The 19,338-nt window shown below is 47.4% G+C and overlaps 1 protein-coding gene across 1 annotated transcript in view; it reads left to right on the top strand.

Annotated features, from left to right (window-relative positions):
* The first annotated feature begins 220 nt into the window (after positions 1-220).
* The window catches only part of LOC134586260 (monocarboxylate transporter 7-like), a 39,686-nt gene continuing 20,568 nt past the window's right edge, over positions 221-19,338 (top strand). Inside the window, exons 1-2 of the mRNA XM_063441753.1 lie at positions 221-446; positions 894-1,037. Coding sequence (XP_063297823.1) covers positions 221-446; positions 894-1,037 — 370 coding nt within the window. The remainder of the gene's footprint in view (positions 447-893; positions 1,038-19,338) is intronic.

Here is a 19,338-nt window from a genome sequence, read left to right as displayed (position 1 = left end):
TGGACAACACCCATGGACTTATAGCACCCAGACCACTAAAATAATCTGCAGTGCTTGGAGTGTCCATTTAGCTTTACAGCCATCTTATTTCTGCCCATAGAGATTAGAAAAGCAAAAGAATGTGGCTTCTTCAGAGATAATTTCCTAATACTGTGTAAATGTAACTATTTTTCCCCAATATGTGTATGATGTAATATGGCTTTGTGTCCTCAGGGCGAACATGATTGCTATGAAGAAATTTATGCGCCCCAATGTTTATACAAAGGTGCCTGATGGAGGCTGGGGCTGGGTGATTGCCGTGGCCTTTTTCTTTGTGGAAGCCTTCACATACGGAATCATCAATACTTTTGGAATTTTCTTTGATGAACTAAAAGACTACTTTAATGAAAGTAACGACAAAGTATCATGGATCTTTTCTATCTGTGCATTTGTCTTCACAGTCACAGGTAAGTGGTTTAAAGGAATAGTTCTTTGGAGGTCAGGTAACCTGACTTTATATGAAGAGATAGAAAATGCTTTGATCTACAAGAACTGCATGTTACCTGCAGACATTTATTTGACATTTTAGCCCCACTCTCACGTAGAAAGACACCAGCTCATAGGCTGGAAGTTTATCTGGTTATTTTAGTCAATCCACAATTCAGTGATAAGGGAATCACCAAAGAAATACTCAGCATTAAATTCAGGCTCTCTTCATGAAAGGTTTTATATTCTAGAAAAATTATATTCTAGGAAGGGTGTCAAATTGACAAAGGAATTGCAAGATGAAAAAAGGCTATAATTTTCCTCAAAATGTGCAATTCCCAGTTGAGTGAATAACCCCTAAATGTATTTAGATTTGTTATGGAACACTCTTAATTACAGGAACAAAAGTGTCATCTGTTTAATTTTAGCTCCCATTGCTAGTATCCTGACCAGTCAGTTTGGACATCGCCTTGTAGTCATGGCTGGAGGATTGCTTTGTAGTATTGGCATGCTGGTAACCACATTTGCAAGCAATGTGAACACAATGTACATCTCAATTGGCGTTATGTCAGGTAAGTGCCCCAATCCCAAAATCATACAAAATTGTACCAGAAATGTTAGTAAGTGCCCCTCATTTACACCTCTTAGTAGAAAAGAAAGAGTAAACCCTCCTTGCTCCTATGGCCAGCATTGTGCGACTGAGTGAAAGAACTTTGTAGTGGCAAAACTAATATTTCCCAGTACAATACATTCACACATGGAAAGTGCCATAAGATTTCCGTCTGAGGAAACCTTACCTGAGGGATCCTGATTACTGATGTCGCGAACATAAAATTTTCCGTTCGCGAACGGCGGACGCGAACTTCCGCAAATGTTCGCGACCGGGCGAACTGCCATAGACTTCAATAGGCAGGCGAATTTTAAAACCCACAGGGACTCTTTCTGGCCACAATAGTGATGGAAACGTTGTTTCAAGGGGACTAACACCTGGACTGTGGCATGCCGGAGGGGGATCCATGGCAAAACTCCCATGGAAAATTACATAGTTGATGCAGAGTCTGGTTTTAATCCATAAAGGGCATAAATCACCTAACATTCCTAAATTGTTTGGAATAACGTGCTTTAAAACATCAGGTATGATGTTGTATCGATCAGGTAGTGTAAGGGTTACGCCCGCTTCACAGTGACAGACCAAACTCCCCGTTTAACGCACCGCAAACAACCGCAAACAGTCCATTTGCACAACTGCAAACTCCCCATTTGCACAAGGTTGGATACCAAGCTAGCCATGTCCCGTTCCTTGTCCTCACTGATGTCATTCCTCCACCCAGCCACGTACAACACCAAGGGTCCCCGAAAGGTGACAACAAGCCCCTTGGGACGCCTGCTGTGTTTGGTCTTCCACCTCCTCAAAGCCACCTTCCTCCTCTGACTCCTCTTCTTCAGACTCCTCTCTCTGCGTTGCCTCTCTCTGCGTTATTATAAGGTGTGTTAAGTAGTACTATTGCTATCAGTTTAATCCCTGTTACGTACCCTATCAGGGGACGTGTATATGGCATCGATTTTAGGACCCGGGAGATGGAAAAAGATGCTTGGTCGGTCCTCCTACTTCAAATTTGGGGCACTGCGCGTGTAATCTAATGTGCCACCAAAAAGGAGTGGTGTGTTAAGTAGTCCCCCTCATCAGGCCTTTTTTAGTCGAATGTATCGCCCACTGTCAGTTCTTAATAAAGGTGAGGAAATCTAGACTTTTTTGACCTAGGCGACTTCTCTTCTCAGTGACAATACCTCCTGCTGCACTGAAGGTCCTTTCTGACAGGACACTTGAAGCGGGGCAGGCCAGAAGTTCTATCGCAAATTGGGATAGCTCAGGCCACAGGTCAAGCCTGCACACCCAGTAGTCAAGGGGTTCATCGCTCCGATATTGTCAGGATCGGGTCAGGGATCCAACACGCAGAGTACAAAGAGTAGCTGATACGTATACCGGTCCTTAGAATGGCCGGACTAACGTAGAACTACAATAGAATGGTCAGAGACAAGCCGAGGTCGAGGATAACAGAAGACAGGTAAGCGAGAGACAAGCCGGGTCAAGGAATACAGAAAGGCAGGAGAGTAAATAACAAAGCCGGGTCAGAACCAAAAGACAAGAGAATCACAAAGCACTGTGTGACTAGAAGGACTAGAACCACGACAGGGCAATGAGTGAATGAGAGAACCCCCGTTAAGTATCCTGGCTAGGGAGAGGAGACACGCCTCCGGCGAGTCCTGATTCGTCTCCCGAGATTTGAGTGGCAGGATGTTTCGGGTTAGCGTCATGACGTCTACCTCCGGTCCTTCTGTTATAAAAGGAAGTGACTCCCTCGCGGCCGGCGTTAGCAAGGCCGAGTGAACCGCGGGAGACCGAGGAGACATGGCGTCCGGACGGATAACCTTCTAAGTCTCTACCTCTCTCAACGGTAGAGACTCCAGGTACCCTGACAGTACCCCCCCCCTCAGATACGCCCACCGGGCGGAAGGAGCCGGGGCGAGATGGAAAGCGGGAGTGAAATGCCCTGCGAAGACGAGGAGCATGAACATCCTCTTGTGGTACCCAACTCCTCTCCTCAGGACCATATCCCCTCCAGTCAACTAAATATTGTACTCGTCCCCGGGAGACACGAGAATCAATAATGGAGTTAACCTCATACTCCTCCTGACCCTCCACCTGAACAGGGCGCGGAGGGGCGATTGTGGAGGAGAATCTGTTACAGATTAGAGGTTTCAACAATGACACGTGAAAGGAGTTCGGGATGCGTAAAGTAGCTGGAAGAGCTAGACGATATGCCACTGGGTTAATTCGAGTCAAGATCCTGTAAGGACCAATATAACGAGGAGCGAACTTCATGGAAGGAACTTTAAGACGAATATTCCTAGTGCTCAACCACACTCTATCGCCTGGAACAAAATTCGGAGCCGCCCTTCTACGTTTGTCAGCATGTTTCTTTACCAGTACAGAATTGTGTAGAAGAATCTGTCGAGTCTGATCCCACAACTTCCTCAAGTTGGCCACATGGACATCAACCGACGGTACTCCTTGGGAAGGAGAAACCGGGGGAAGAATAGATGGATGAAAGCCATAGTTCATGAAGAAGGGACTTGAATGCGTGGAGTCACAAACAAGATTGTTGTGCGCAAACTCTGCCCAAGGAATCAAACCGACCCAATCATCCTGGTGTTCGGAAACAAAACAACGTAAGTATTGCTCAATCTTCTGGTTAGTTCGTTCAGCAGCTCCGTTAGACTGAGGGTGATAGGCGGACGAAAAATTCAATTTGATGCCTAATTGAGAACAGAACGACCTCCAAAAACGTGAAACAAATTGGGAGCCTCTATCAGAAGTGATCTCAGAAGGAATCCCATGTAAACGAAAAATCTCTTTAGCAAAGACCTCTGCCAATTCAGGAGAAGTCGGGAGTTTAGGCAAAGGTACGAAATGTGCCATCTTGGTAAACCTATCGACTACGGTGAGGATAACAGTGTGTTTTTTAGAAACCGGCAGATCCACAATAAAGTCCATAGCCACACAGGACCAAGGTTTGTCAGGAATCTCCAGCGGTTGTAGAAGGCCACAAGGAAGCGAATGCGGTAGTTTGGTTTTAGTACAGACCACACAAACCCCGATAAAATCCTTAATATCCTTCCGTAACGACGGCCACCAGAAATCCTTGGAGATCAAAGAATACGTCTTGCGGACACCCGGATGACCAGCCACCTTACTCTCGTGAAGACACTGTAAGAGCTCCAATTGAAGTTCAGGGGGAACGAAAAGTCTGGAAACCGGAGTCAGTCTAGGTGCCAGATGCTGCAAGTTCCTTATCTGATCAAGTAGCGGGGAATGAACTTTGAGAGTAGTGTTAGCGATAATGTTACACTTGGGTACTATAGAGGACAAAACCGGCTCAGATACGGCAGCAGGTTCATATTGGCGAGATAAGGCGTCGGCTTTAGAATTCTTAGAACCTGGCCTATATGTGAGTACGTAGTTGAAGTGAGTGAGAAATATGGACCAACGAACCTGTCTAGATGATAGTCGTTTAGCCTCCCCAATATAGGATAAGTTCTTATGATCCGTCAAAATAGTAACAGGATGCAAGGTACCCTCCAATAAATGTCTCCACTCCTTCAAGGCCATTATAACCGCTAGTAGTTCCCTGTCACCAATGTCATATCTGCTTTCAGTACCGGACAATTTTTTGGAAAAGTATCCACAAGGATGTAGTGGTTTATCTACACCCAACCTTTGGGACAGAACAGCACCTATACCTGTCTCAGAAGCGTCTACTTCGAGTAGGAAAGGTAGAGTAGTATCAGGGTGAACTAAAATTGGTGCGGAAGCAAACAGCTCTTTGAGTGTCTCAAAAGCCCGAAGAGCTTCAGTAGACCAATTCTTAGTCTCAGCCCCTTGTTTGGTCATGTTAGTGATGGGAGCAATGATAGAGGAGTATCCCTTAATGAAACGTCTGTAGTAATTAGAGAAACCAATGAATCTCTGGATAGCCTTGAGACCCTGAGGTAAAGGCCAGTCTAGTATGGATTGGAGCTTCTCCGGATCCATTTCAAACCCCTCCCCAGAAATCACATAACCAAGAAATGTAGTTTGGGATTGGTCAAAGCTGCATTTCTCTAGTTTGCAGTATAAGCCATGCTGAAGAAGTTTGTGTAAAACCCTCCTGACTTGCCTGTGGTGAGTCTCAATATCCCTGGAATGTATAAGAATATCATCAAGGTATACAATTACACAGTCATCTTGAAACTCCCTAAGAACCTCATTAATAAGGTCCTGAAATACTGCCGGAGCATTGCAGAGACCAAAAGGCATTACCGTATACTCATAGTGCCCATATCGAGTATTGAATGCAGTTTTCCACTCGTCACCGTCGTGGATTCTCACTAAATTATAAGCACCTCTAAGGTCTAACTTAGTGAAAATTTTAGAACTTTTTAATCGGTCAAAAAGCTCGGTGATCAAGGGAATCGGATAAACATTTCTGATGGTTATCTTGTTAAGGCCTCGGTAGTCAATGCAAGGTCTTAGAGAGCCATCCTTCTTTTTAACAAAAAAAAATCCAGCCCCAGCAGGGGAGGAGGATCTTCTAATGAACCCCTTGTCTAGGTTTTCACGAATATACTCCTCTAGAACTAAGTTCTCATTCGTGGACAAAGGATATACATGACCCCTGGGGGGCATGGTACCAGAAAGTAAATTAATTTTGCAATCAAAAGGCCTATGTGGTGGTAAGGTATCAGCCTTTCTTTTGTCAAATACTGCCTTTAAATCTTGATACAAGGACGGTATCTGTACTTTGGTAGAGTCAGTAGCGTTATTAATTGGGTTGACACTACAAAGAGGTGACACTTTCTTTAAACAACTCTCTTGACAATTCTGGCCCCAAGAAACTATTTCCCCTGATCTCCAATCTATAACGGGGTTATGTTTCTTAAGCCAGGAATATCCCAGGACTATGGGAACAGAAGGGGATGAAATGAGTAGTAGGGATATTTCCTCCTTGTGTAGAATACCAATAGTTAAGTAAAGAGGTGTGGTCTCCCGGGAAATCACAGGCTCAACTAAAGGTCTACCATCAATGGCTTCAACAGCCAAGGGTGTCTTCCTTAACTGGGATGGGATAGTGTGTTTAGTGAGAAACTTTTGGTCGATAAAACTCTCAGCAGCGCCGGAGTCTATCAATGCCATAGTTTCTAAAGTTCCCTTCTCCCAAGTTAACGAGACCGGTAAAAGGAGTCTATGTTCTTTGTAGTTATGAGTAGAGGACAAAATCGAAACACCCAAGGTCTGTCCTCTAGAGAAACTTAGGTGCGAGCGTTTCCCGGACGGCTGGGACAGCTCAAACGTACATGACCTCTGAACCCACAATACATACACAGTCCCTCTCTTCTCCTGTACTGTCTCTCCTCCTCTGAGAGACGAGTAAGGCCTAACTGCATAGGTTCTGAAACCTGTGGATCTTTGGTTTCAGCAACTTGAAATGATGGTACTAGTCTAGAGAAAGATTTAGCGGTTCTATCTCGAGTATTCTGTCTCTCCCTTAGGCGTTCGTCAATACGGGAGACAAAGGAAATTAAGTCCTCCAGATTCTCGGGAAGTTCTCTAGTAGCTACCTCATCAAGTATTACATCAGATAATCCATTTAAGAATACGTCTATATAGGCCTGTTCATTCCATTTTACCTCTGCCGCCAAAGACCTGAACTCTAGTGCATAATCCACAAGGGTTTGGTTGTCTTGTCTAAGGCGCAACAGTAATCTGGCTGCATTGGCCTTCCTGCCAGGAGGGTCAAAAGTTCTTTTAAAAGCAGCTACAAAGGAATTATAGTTATAGACTAATGGATTATCATTCTCCCACAACGGATTCGCCCATCTCAGAGCTCTCTCAATGAGTAAGGTAATAATAAATCCCACCTTTGCCCTATCAGTAGGGTATGAACGGGGCTGTAGCTCGAAGTGAATACTGATCTGGTTCAAAAAGCCACGGCACCTCTCAGGAGAACCAGCATAACGTACAGGTGGGGTAACTCGGGAAGAAGCACCTACAGTAGCTACCTCTAACCCTGAACCCACAGAAGAAGCAGAAGTGTTACGCCTCTCCTCAGGTGGATTAATAGGGCGAGACAGCAGCGCCTGTAGTGCCAGAGCCATCTGATCCATCCTATGATCCATGGCGTCAAACCTAGGATCAGGAGAACCAAGCTGACAATTTGTACCTGCAGGATCCATGGCCCTGTCGTAATGTCAGGATCGGGTCAGGGATCCAACACGCAGAGTACAAAGAGTAGCTGATACGTATACCGGTCCTTAGAATGGCCGGACTAACGTAGAACTACAATAGAATGGTCAGAGACAAGCCGAGGTCGAGGATAACAGAAGACAGGTAAGCGAGAGACAAGCCGGGTCAAGGAATACAGAAAGGCAGGAGAGTAAATAACAAAGCCGGGTCAGAACCAAAAGACAAGAGAATCACAAAGCACTGTGTGACTAGAAGGACTAGAACCACGACAGGGCAATGAGTGAATGAGAGAACCCCCGTTAAGTATCCTGGCTAGGGAGAGGAGACACGCCTCCGGCGAGTCCTGATTCGTCTCCCGAGATTTGAGTGGCAGGATGTTTCGGGTTAGCGTCATGACGTCTACCTCCGGTCCTTCTGTTATAAAAGGAAGTGACTCCCTCGCGGCCGGCGTTAGCAAGGCCGAGTGAACCGCGGGAGACCGAGGAGACATGGCGTCCGGACGGATAACCTTCTAAGTCTCTACCTCTCTCAACGGTAGAGACTCCAGGTACCCTGACAGATATCTGCAGTTAAGGCGAGGTAGTCTGCTACCTGTCGGTCGAGTCGTTCTCTGAGGGTGGACCCCGAAGGGCTGTGGCGATGCATAGGACTTAAAAAGCTCCGCATGTCCTCCATCAACAACACGTCTGTAAAGCGTCCTGTCCTTGCCGGCGTGGTCGTGGGAGGAGGAGGATTACTTTCACCTCTTCCCCTGTTAGATTCCCGTTGTGCTTTGACATCACCCTTATACGCTGTGTAAAGCATACTTTTTAATTTATTTTGGAACTACTGCATCCTTTCCGACTTGCGGTAATTCGGTAACATTTTAAGCACTTTCTGCTTATACCGGGGGTCTAGTAGCGTGGACACCCAGTACAGGTCGTTCTCCTTCAGCCTTTTTATACAAGGTCCCTCAACAGGCACGACAGCATGAAAGACCCCATTTGCACAAGGTTGGATGCCGAGCTACTCATGTCCCGTTCCTCGTCCTCAGTGATCACACTGAAGGTATGTTCTTTCCCCCAGCCACGTACAACACCACGGGTACCAGATAGGTGACAACGAGCACCCTGGGATGCCTGTTGTGGTTGGTCTTCCTCCTCCTCCTCAAAGCCACATTCCTCCTCTGACTCCTCTTCCTCACAATCCTCTTCCAGCGTTGCCGCAGGTCCAGCAAGCGATGCTGATAAGGCTGTTTCTGGTGGTGATGGTGACCACAACTCTTCCTCTTCCTCTTTACGCTCATCTACAGCCTGATCCAGCACTCTTCGCAGGGTATGCTCCAGGAAGAAAACAAATGTTATGATGTCGCTTATGATGCCTTCGGTGCGACTGACTAGGTTTGTCACCTCCTCAAAAGGACGCATGAGACTACAGGCATTGCGCATGAGCGTCCAGTAACGTGGCCAAAAAATTCCCAGCTCCGCAGAGGCTGTCCTAGCACCCCGGTCATACAAATACTCGTTAATGGCTTTTTCTTGTTGGAGCAGGCGGTCAAACATTAGGAGTGTTGAATTCCAACGTGTCGGGCTGTCGCACATCAAGCGCCTCACTGGCATGTTGTTTCGCCGCTGGATATCCGCAAAGTGCGCCATGGCAGTGTAGGAACGCCTGAAATGGCCACACACCTTCCTGGCCTGCTTCAGGACGTCCTGTAAGCCTGGGTACTTATGCACAAAGCGTTGTACGATCAGATTACACACATGTACCATGCACGGCACATGTGTCAACTTGCCCAAATTCAATGCCGCCAACAAATTTCTTCCGTTGTCACAAACCACTTTGCCGATCTCCAGTTGGTGCGGAGTCAGCCACTGATCCACCTGTGTGTTCAGGGCGGACAGGAGTGCTGGTCCGGTGTGACTCTCTGCTTTCAGGCAAATCAACCCCAAGACGGCGTGACACTGCCGTATCCGGGATGTGGAATAATACCTGGGGAGCTGGGGGGGTGCCGTTGATGTGGAGCAAGACGCAGCAGCAGAAGAGGACTCAGCCGAGGAGGTTATGGAAGAGGATGGAGTAGGAGGAGTAGAGGAGGTGGCAGCAGGCCTGCCTGCAAGTCGTGGCGGTGTCACCAACTCCTCTGCAGAGCCACGCATTCCATGCTTGGCAGGCGTCAGCAGGTTTACCCAATGCGCAGTGTAGGTGATATACCTGCCCTGACCATGCTTTGCAGACCAGGTATCAGTGGTCAGATGGACCCTTGCCTCAACACTGTGTGCCAGACATGCCATTACTTCCTTTTGCACAATCGAGTACAGGTTGGGGATTGCCTTTTGTGCAAAGAAATTTCGGCCGGGTACCTTCCACTGCGGTGTCCCAATAGCTACAAATTTTTGGAACGCCTCAGACTCCACTAGCTTGTATGGTAAAAGCTGGTGGGCTAAGAGTTCAGACAAGCCAGCTGTCAGATGCCGGGCAAGGGGGTGACTTTGTGACATTGGCTTGTTACGCTCAAACATGTCCTTGACAGACACCTGACTGTGGGCAGATGAGCAGGAACTGCTCAAGGCGAGAGATGGAGTGGCGGATGGTTGAGAGGGGGCAAGGAGGACAGGGCTGAAGATGCTGGACCAGGAGGAGGATGGCGGCTTTGAGTTTGTGTGCTGCTTGTACTCATGTGTTGATCCCATAGGCGTTTGTGATGTGCGATCATGTGCCTTCGCAAAGAAGTTGTACCTAGGTGGGTGTTGGACTTCCCACAACTCAGTTTCTTTTGGCACAGGTTGCAAATGGCATCGCTGTTGTCAGAGGCAGACACACAAAAAAAATGCCACACTGCTGAGCTCTGCAATGACGGCATTCTGGTGGTGGCAACAGCATGCGTTGATTGGCGTGCTGTCTGGCTGACCCCGGGTGCCGATGCATGCTGTCTGACTGTGCCACTAGCTCCTTGCGACGACCTCCCTCTGCTTCCAACTTGTCTCCTCCTCCTCTCTGTGTCCCCATCTGAACTTTCCCCCTGTTCTTCTTCTCTTCTAGCCGGCACCCATGTGACATCCACGGACGCATCGTCATCATCAACCGCTTCACTTGTATCTGACAACTCAGCAAAGGAAGCAGCAGCGGGTACAACATCATCATCACCACACCGTACGTCCATGTGTGTAATGCTGCCTAACTGAGACATATCCCTGTTATCTACATCCTCTGGCAATAATGCTTGCGCATCACTCATTTCTACCAACTGATGTGTAAATAACTCCTCTAACATATCAAGTGAAGCGGCTGTGGTGCTAGTGTTGGTGGTGGCGGCAGGCGGGCGAGTGGTAACTTGAGAGGTGCCCGAAGCTAAGCTGGAGGAGTGTGGTGCGTCAAGGTTCTGAGCGGAAGCTGTAGAAGATTGGGTGTCCTGTGTTAGCCAGTCAACTATGTCCTCAGAACTTCGAGTTCAGGGTACGTGGCCTCTGAACACTGGGCATTATTCTAGGGCCAAAGGGAATCACAGCACCACGACCATGACGGCCCCTGAGGGGTGGCCTGCCTCTGCCTGTCATTTTTTTTTCGATTAGTGGTACTATGCGTGCAAGCTACTGTGACAACAGATATGAGTGGCACTGTGCACTGGCAGAAGTTGGCAGAGTAGACGCTGTAGGCCTGACACGCATGCTTGCAGACAACAACTGCTATTCAATCTATTACATTTAAAAAAAAAATTTTTTTTTAAATGTACACTGCTGTTACACCAGATATGAGTTGCACTGGTGTGACACTGTGCCCTGGCAGGCCCTGAAACGCACACGTGTGAAGGAAACTGACTGCTATTATTTCACAGTCAAATTTCTAGTTTTTTATTTAATGTACACTACTGTTACACCAGATATGAGTTGCACTGTTGTGACACTGTGCCCTGGCAGGCCCTGAAATGCACACGTGTGAAGGAAACTGACTGCTATTATTTCACAGTCAAATTTCTAGTTTTTTTTTTAAAATGTACACTACTGTTACACCAGATATGAGTTGCACTGGTGTGACACTGTGCCCTGGCAGGCCTTGAAAGGCACACGTGTGAAGGAAACTGACTGCTATTATATTACAGTCAAAAAAGTTTTTTGTTTTTTTTAAATGCAAGCTATTGTGACACCAGATATGAGTGGTGGCACTGGGCAAGTGGGCACAGTATACGCTGTGAGCCTGACACATGCTGGCAGGCAGGCAGGCAACTGCAATTAGATTACACAGAAAAAAAAAAGCAGACTGATGTTCTAGCCCTAAAAAGGGCTTTTTGGGGTGCTGTCCTTACAGCAGAGATCAGATGAGTTCTTCAGGACTGTAGTTGACACTGAATACACTAGCCTAGCTATCGTTTTCCCTATTAAATCAGCAGCAGCACGCTGCCCCTCCTCTCACTAAGAATGCAGCTTCAGAATGAATCTAAAATGGATGCTATCCAGGAGGTGGGAGGGTCTGCTGCTGATTGGCTGGAATGTGTCTGTTGACTGTGAGGTACAGGGTCAAAGTTTACTCAATGATGACGAATAGGGGGCAGACCGAACATCGCATATGTTCGCCATCCATGGCGAACAAGAACAAGTTATGTTCGCCAGGAACTATTCGCCAGCGAACCGTTCGGGACATCACTAATCCTGATATTTATGTTGGACTTTTGTTCAGTGTAGGACTGACGACTCGGGCAGATAGGTCATGGACAGAGGGCCTGAGGCAGATAGGGGCCATGCTCTAGTTGAGGAGATCATAGACCTCACCGCCTAGAAAACATAATAAATCACATAATTAATCACAATCACAGGTTAGGTGACCCCTTCTCAGTGAGACCCAGTGTTCTGTCACAGTTCTTGCTGTCTGGTCTCTTTCCCCTCTGCAGTGCTCTCTGTGAGGGGGAAGAAGTGGCCAGGGGGTGGGAGGAGGAAGGGCAGAGCACCTAGGAGATAAGGAGCTGTAGCAGCCTGCAAGAAAGTACAGTTAAGCGCCATGTAGACTTTTTGTATAGCCCCTATCCCCAACGCACCTACCTTAGCCCTCCCTGCACCCACATCAGCCCCTAATGCAGAAAACCAAAAGGCAGATCCTCAGCTGTTATTGATTTTTATCTTCCAGTTGAGTTTCTGACTCATGCTGAAGCAGGCAGGTTCACCAACATAAAGGCCTGTAGGGCCAGTGACATGGTAGTAACTGACAGGGTAAAACACTAAATTCAGTATACACGACTAATACTTAAAGGGGCACTATAGTCACCAGAACAACTACAGCTTAATGTAGTTGTTCTGGTGACTATAGTTAGTCTTTGCATGCATTTTCATGTAAACACTGCCTTTTCAGAGAAAAACATTGCAGCCTTAGGACACCTGCAGTGGCCACTTCTCAGATGGCTTCTCTGGGGGCTTTCTGGGCCAGTGCTGGCCCGCCTCCTTGACGGAGATCATCAATGTCACGAAAGCACCCTACTTCAAGAGTGTGCCTGACATAGTTGTGGTGGTGAAAGGGTTAAAGATCACTATTTGTCTGCACTAAAACGGAAATAATGATAAATTCCCACTTAACACTACCCAAACTTAACCATAATACCATATATACTCGAGTATAAGCCGAGTTTTTCAGCCCATTTTTTGGGCTGAAAAACCCCAACTCGGCTTAGACTCGAGTCAAGGTCTGTATTATGGCAATTTGCATTGCCATAATACAGACTGGGGGAGAGGGGGGCTGGCAGAGCTGTACTTACCTGTTCTGCAGCTCCTGTCAGCTCTCTCCTCCTCCGCGCCGTCCGTTCAGCACCTCGGTCAGCTCCCAGTGTAAGACTTACAGTGTGAGCTGATAGAAGGAGCTGCACGGACGGCGCGGAGGAGGAGAGAGCTGACAGGAGCTGCAGAACAGGTAAGTACAGCTCTGCCAGCCCCCCTCTCCCCCCCACTGAACTGCCACTGGACCACCAGGGAAGGAGAGCCCCCCTCCCTGCCATGTATCAAGCAGGGAGGGGGGACGAAAAATAAATAAAAATATATAAAATAAAAAATAATAATAATAATAATAAAAAAAGGGGGTATAAGGACCACTATGGGAGGGAGGGGGTGGGATAAGGACCACTATGGGAGGGAGGGGGGGTATAAGGACCGCTATGGGAGGGAGGGTGGGGTATAAGGACCACTATGGGAGGGAGGGGGGGTATAAGGACCGCTATGGGAGGGAGGGGGGATAAGGACCACTATGGGAGGGAGGGGGGGGGGATAAGGACCACTATGGGAGGGAGGGGGGGGGATAAGGACCACTATGGGAGGGAGGGGGGATAAGGACCACTATGGAAGGGAGGGGGGGATAAGGACCACTATCGGAGGGAGGGGGGTGGGATAAGGACCACTATGGGAGGGAGGGGGGGAGAAAAGGAACACTATGGGAGGGAGGGGGGGATAAGGACCACTATGGGAGGGAGGGGGGGGGATAAGGACCACTATGGGAGGGAGGGGGATAAGGACCACTATGGGAGGGAGGGGGGGATAAGGACCACTATGGGAGGGAGGGGGGGGATAAGGACCACTAGGGGAGGGGAGGGGGAAGTAAGGACCACTAGGGGAGGGGGAAGTAAGGACAACTAGGGGAGGGGAGGGTAAGGACCACTGGGGGAGGGGGGTGAAGGAACACGGGGGTGGGGAGGTAAGGACCACTGAGGGAGGAGGAGGGGAGGTCAGGACATATGGGGGGGGCAAATATCCTTGCACCGGCCCTGCACACACTGCATTCATACACTGCATTCATACACACACTGCACTCACACACACTGCATTCATACACACACACACTGCATTCATACACACACACACTGCACTCATACACACGCTGCACTCATACACACGCTGCACTCATACACACACACGCTGCACTCATACACACACTGCACTCATACACACACGCTGCACTCATACACACACACGCTGCACTCATATGCACACACTGCATTCATTATACACACACTGTAAATAAATATTCAATTAATATATTTTTTTTAGGATCTAATTTTATTTAGAAATTTACCAGTAGCTGCTGCATTTCCCACCCTAGTCTTATACTCGAGTCAATAAGTTTTCCCAGTTTTTTGGGGAAAAATTAGGGGCCTCGGCTTATATTCGGGTCGGCTTATACTCGAGTATATACGGTAATATAAATATTAAAATGTTAACACTGCCACCACCAAGACAATTTATAAATGGGGTGCCTTCGTCCCCCACGTAAATTAATAAAAAAAAAAACACCAAATACAACTTAGCACAATATTTATGTTATTGCATAACACTAATTAGTCTATTCTGGTAACGTGATTCTTTACCAGACAAAGGCAGAACACAATAAAGGAATATTTATTATGAGCATCAAATAGTCACAATGCATACAAAAAATAGATGATAAACAAATTATTTACACCAACAACAGATAAAAAACTAAAAGGAAAAAATAACAGAAGTCCCTGTAGCGGCACCCCGGTGTAGTAGGGGTTTACGCCGCTGAGAAGGTGTCCTTTCCCCCAAGATGAAGTCAGCTAAAGCATAACAGGTTCCCAGTAATTACGAATCCAAGTAATAGCCATCCCCTCCAAGCACGAGACGAGACTCTGTGTTGAGGGTCAAAGTAGGAATAATGTTTATTCTGCAACTCGGGCTTTTATGCCGTACAACAACTCCTCCCCGTATCCGGAGGAGATAATACATTTAATGTGGGAGTCACTCCCACTGTACCGGGCAGAATATTTCACGATTATTACATGTTTAATAACACACACAATATATAACGAAAATGCAATGTGCTACGTGTATTAGGGAGCGGAGATCTAAGGGAACAATATACGAGAAAATCCCCTAGATCGGTTGGGCCGTTCGCTAGATACACGTTTGCACCATTTACTCAGGAACCATATAACATAAACAAAAACTCTCTCTTGGATCCGGTGTCTCTATTTCGGTACTTTGGATCTGTCGACCAGCATGGGCGTACGTTACCGGTAAGGTTGAAATTCGTCGTGTGGAAAGTTCGTGAGTGTTCGGTCATTAGTTCATGCGGTCAAAATGGCCGCGACCCATTGTTCTCTCCACGTGGCGGTGTGTACCGTACGGATCCACAAGTACCCGAAATCCACAATAATCCAAATACAACGGCAATTCTCCGAGATGGTATCTGTCACTCCAAAAGGGGTCTGTCACACGGCTCCCTCCTAGTGGTACACTCCGGCAGACCTGGCTTGATCCTTTCGGATTAACTTAGGGATGACCGGAATTCACTTGTCCGGAGAATTGTCAAGTTGTCGAGACAGCCCATCGGCGTTGCCATTTAGCTTACCGGGTCGATAGCTGATGGTGAAATTGTACGTTTGCAGGGCCAAGCTCCATCTTAGCAATCGGCCATTGTCTCCTGCGACCCGGTTAAGCCATACCAATGGATTGTGGTCGGTTACCAAGGCTAAATTAATGTCGATGCCGATCATAGGGGATGGCCTCGTGCTAAATTTCCCATTGCTCTTCCCCCAGGGGCTGGGCTTCAATGCAATGGGCCCCTGAGGTAAAGGGCCGGGTGTTCCCTTCAGCGGGCTTCCTCCAAGAAGCTTGTCGAGCTGGATCTAGTGGGCATTTGTCTCTCAGGTGGCCCACCTGTTGGCACCTATGGCACCGCCGGCGGTCCGGGACACTGGACTGGGCGAAGCGGGAGGAAGTGTTGTAGCTAGGTTGATTAGCGGGGGTGGTTGGAGTAGGGCCGACGGGGCGGCTTTCTACTCGGGGAGCTGTCTTTTGGACCGAGGGGTCGGGTTTGCGGGCGTCTGCATACTCGTCGGCCAGCCGGGCGGCTTCGGGTAGGGTAAGGGGTCTCCTATCCCGAATCCACTCTCTGAGCTCCTTGTCCACCTTTTCAAAAAAATGCTCCAACAAAAACAATTGTAATACCTCCTCCGCGGTGGTAGCTTGGCACCCATCCATCCAGTGGCCAGCCGTGCGTTGTAATCGGCAGGCCCATTCGGTGTAGGAGTCACCGGTTTGCTTTCGGGATTCCCGGAAGCGTCTCCGATATGCTTCGGGGGTTACCGCATATCGGGACAATAGAGCTTCCTTGACCAATCGATAATTTCCCACCTCATGGTCCGGGATCGCCCGGAAAGCATTACTGGCTCGTCCGGATAATTTGCCAGACAAAATTTTAACCCACTCCTCGGAAGGTACTTTATGTAAGGCACATTGACGCTCAAAATCCGCTAAGTATTGGTCAATCTCCCCCTCTGTTTCCACAAAATTTTTAAAAGCGGCAAAGTGTACTTTCCTCTTTTCCTCGGGAGTTTGAAAAGTCCCAGCAATTGGACTGGCGCTGGTTGAAGTCTGGCGCCGGTTGGCATCGACCGCCGCAATTACTTGAGTCACGATCCTAGGTGAGGGGTTTGGTCCGTAGTGAGCCAGCCTTACCCTCACCTCGTGGTCGAATCGTTCGTCTTCCGGGGTTCGGACCAATGCGATCTTCGGTTCTGGGTTTCGTTCGACACCCAGTTCGCCATTCTGTTCAGCTAAGTCCAATGCGACCAATTCTGCCAAAATGTCTCTTTTCTTTTTGTTGCTAGCCGAACGACCATGGCTCTCCAACAAGTATTTTAGGGTAGATCGTTTCAACCTTCCGTAGTAGGCCTCCATCCTGATTGCTCTCGGTAGCTGTCCCTCTGGGGTGAAAGAACGATCCCGCCGCTGCCACCAATTGTAGCGGCACCCCGGTGTAGTAGGGGTTTACGCCGCTGAGAAGGTGTCCTTTCCCCCAAGATGAAGTCAGCTAAAGCATAACAGGTTCCCAGTAATTACGAATCCAAGTAATAGCCATCCCCTACAAGCATGAGACGAGACTCTGTGTTGAGGGTCAAAGTCGGAATAATGTTTATTCTGCAACTCGGGCTTTTATGCCGTACAACAACTCCTCCCCGTATCCGGAGGAGATAATACATTTAAAGTAGGAGTCACTCCCACTGTACCGGGCAGAATATTTCACGATTATTACATGTTTAATAACACACACAATATATAACGAAAATGCAATGTGCTACGTGTATTAGGGAGCGGAGATCTAAGGGAACAATATACGGGAAAATCCCCTAGATCGGTTGGGCCGTTCGCTAGATACACGTTTGCACCATTTACTCAGGAACCATATAACATAAACAAAAACTCTCTCTTGGATCCGGTGTCTCTATTTCGGTACTTTGGATCTGTCGACCAGCATGGGCGTACGTTACCGGTAAGGTTGAAATTCGTCGTGTGGAAAGTTCGTGAGTGTTCGGTCATTAGTTCATGCGGTCAAAATGGGCGCGACCCATTGTTCTCTCCACGTGGCGGTGTGTACCGTACGGATCCACAAGTACCCGAAATCCACAATAATCCAAATACAACGGCAATTCTCTGAGATGGTATCTGTCACTCCAAAAGGGGTCTGTCACAGTCCCAATCACTTACTCAGGTTTAAGCTCAGGTAAAACTTCTGCCCTGGGGGTCTCTGGCAAGGAAGATGGTGACTCACTCAAAATTAGATTTTGGCCCCAAGCAAGTACAATATGCATTTCGATAGCATTGGATATATACCCTGTGGATTACCAAGCCTGGCCCAGAGGTGAAGAAAAGGCTAACCTCTAGAAACAATAAGTGACCACCCCCTTGTGTTCCAGACCAACATGAATCCAAATAGAAATGTTTTCTTCGATCTCCTCTTTTGTACGTGCCAACGAAATAATAATTGCATCTATGAATTTGTTACCATTTTTCCATTCCATAGATACGGCACACTTCTTACTTGTGACCCAATATAGCGGATATCACAATCCCTTCCCATATGGTTAAGTTACGCCAATCATGTTTAGGATTGATTAGAAGATTGTGCTTGTCCCATTCTAAATATAATAAAAAGTAGGCTTAATTATTAATCTGTGGATAAGTATTAATGTTTCTTTTGGATCTAATACTGGAACACAAGGGTTTTTTTTCTTGAAAGCTAATGATCATTAATATTTTAAGAAATTAACTCATCAATTAAGAGTTACAGGCCATATGGTTGAAGTCAGTTAGTTTACATTGGAACTAGACATACAGGCTTTTCAAGTGTAGAATTTCACAGTCCACCTTGCAGAGCCTTTGATTAATCAAAGAATCAATCCATGTTGTAAGTCATCTGACCACTTTCACATTCCTACCCCTTCTGTCATCTGACCTCTACCAAGTGGCCAATTCATATATGCACTACGTAAATTACATTAAATGGGAATATTCTATAGTGCAACAATGAATTACATACCCTTGGCATGACACCTCCCCCAAATAAGAGACGCAATAGGAGAAGGCTCTCATGCTTCTACCTTGTGTATCAACACTTGTTCTTTTTTTTGCCTTCACACCATACACTCATCTTTTTCATAGCACTGTTTATGTATGAATGGGGTAGCCCTCATGTGTTCTCACACCTCCCCCAAAAAGGCTTGTATTTAGTCCCTAAGCCATATAACAGCCATATCCACAACAAACATGCCTGATTTGCCTGTTTCCATTTCCCACTGCTCTCTGGTCACATCCCTTGGGCCACACCCACTGCACCCATGTAGAATCTCTAAGGGGAAGAAACCAACAGATTTCTGCAGTACCCCCCTGTAAACACACAAAAGATGAGACAGAAAACACTCCCATTTGATTGTATCAACACCCTTCATCTCTTTTATTGTGTGGTCTGTCTGCTGGGCTCATTGCACTATCTGACTCTGAACCTTTCGTTCAGAACCAGACAGTTGCTTAGAGACAGACTCCTGCTCCTGAGCTGGCTTGGGTGTATGCGTGACGTGTGGTGGTGATAAGGTGACAAGGTTCCTTGTTTCCCTAACAGTATGCTCCCATGCGTCCATACTCCCTGGATCCACAGGCTGAGTCTGTCCCTGCCCTTCACTTTGGGCAGACTGTGGATGGGTCGACTTTCCTACCGATGAAACCACTGTCTCTCCCTCGCTTCCACTCCATCTCCTCACACAAACAGAACCTTGGGAACTTGCTGAGTCTGGCACGGAGTACGGCTCACAAACATTCTGCTCTCCCTCATAGCCATGCTGT

The sequence above is a fragment of the Pelobates fuscus genome, chromosome 2 (genome assembly GCF_036172605.1).
Source record: "Pelobates fuscus isolate aPelFus1 chromosome 2, aPelFus1.pri, whole genome shotgun sequence".
In the NCBI taxonomy this organism is placed as follows: domain Eukaryota; kingdom Metazoa; phylum Chordata; class Amphibia; order Anura; family Pelobatidae; genus Pelobates; species Pelobates fuscus.
Note: the sequence above shows the minus strand (reverse complement) of the source record. Positions and strands in the feature narration are given on the sequence as shown.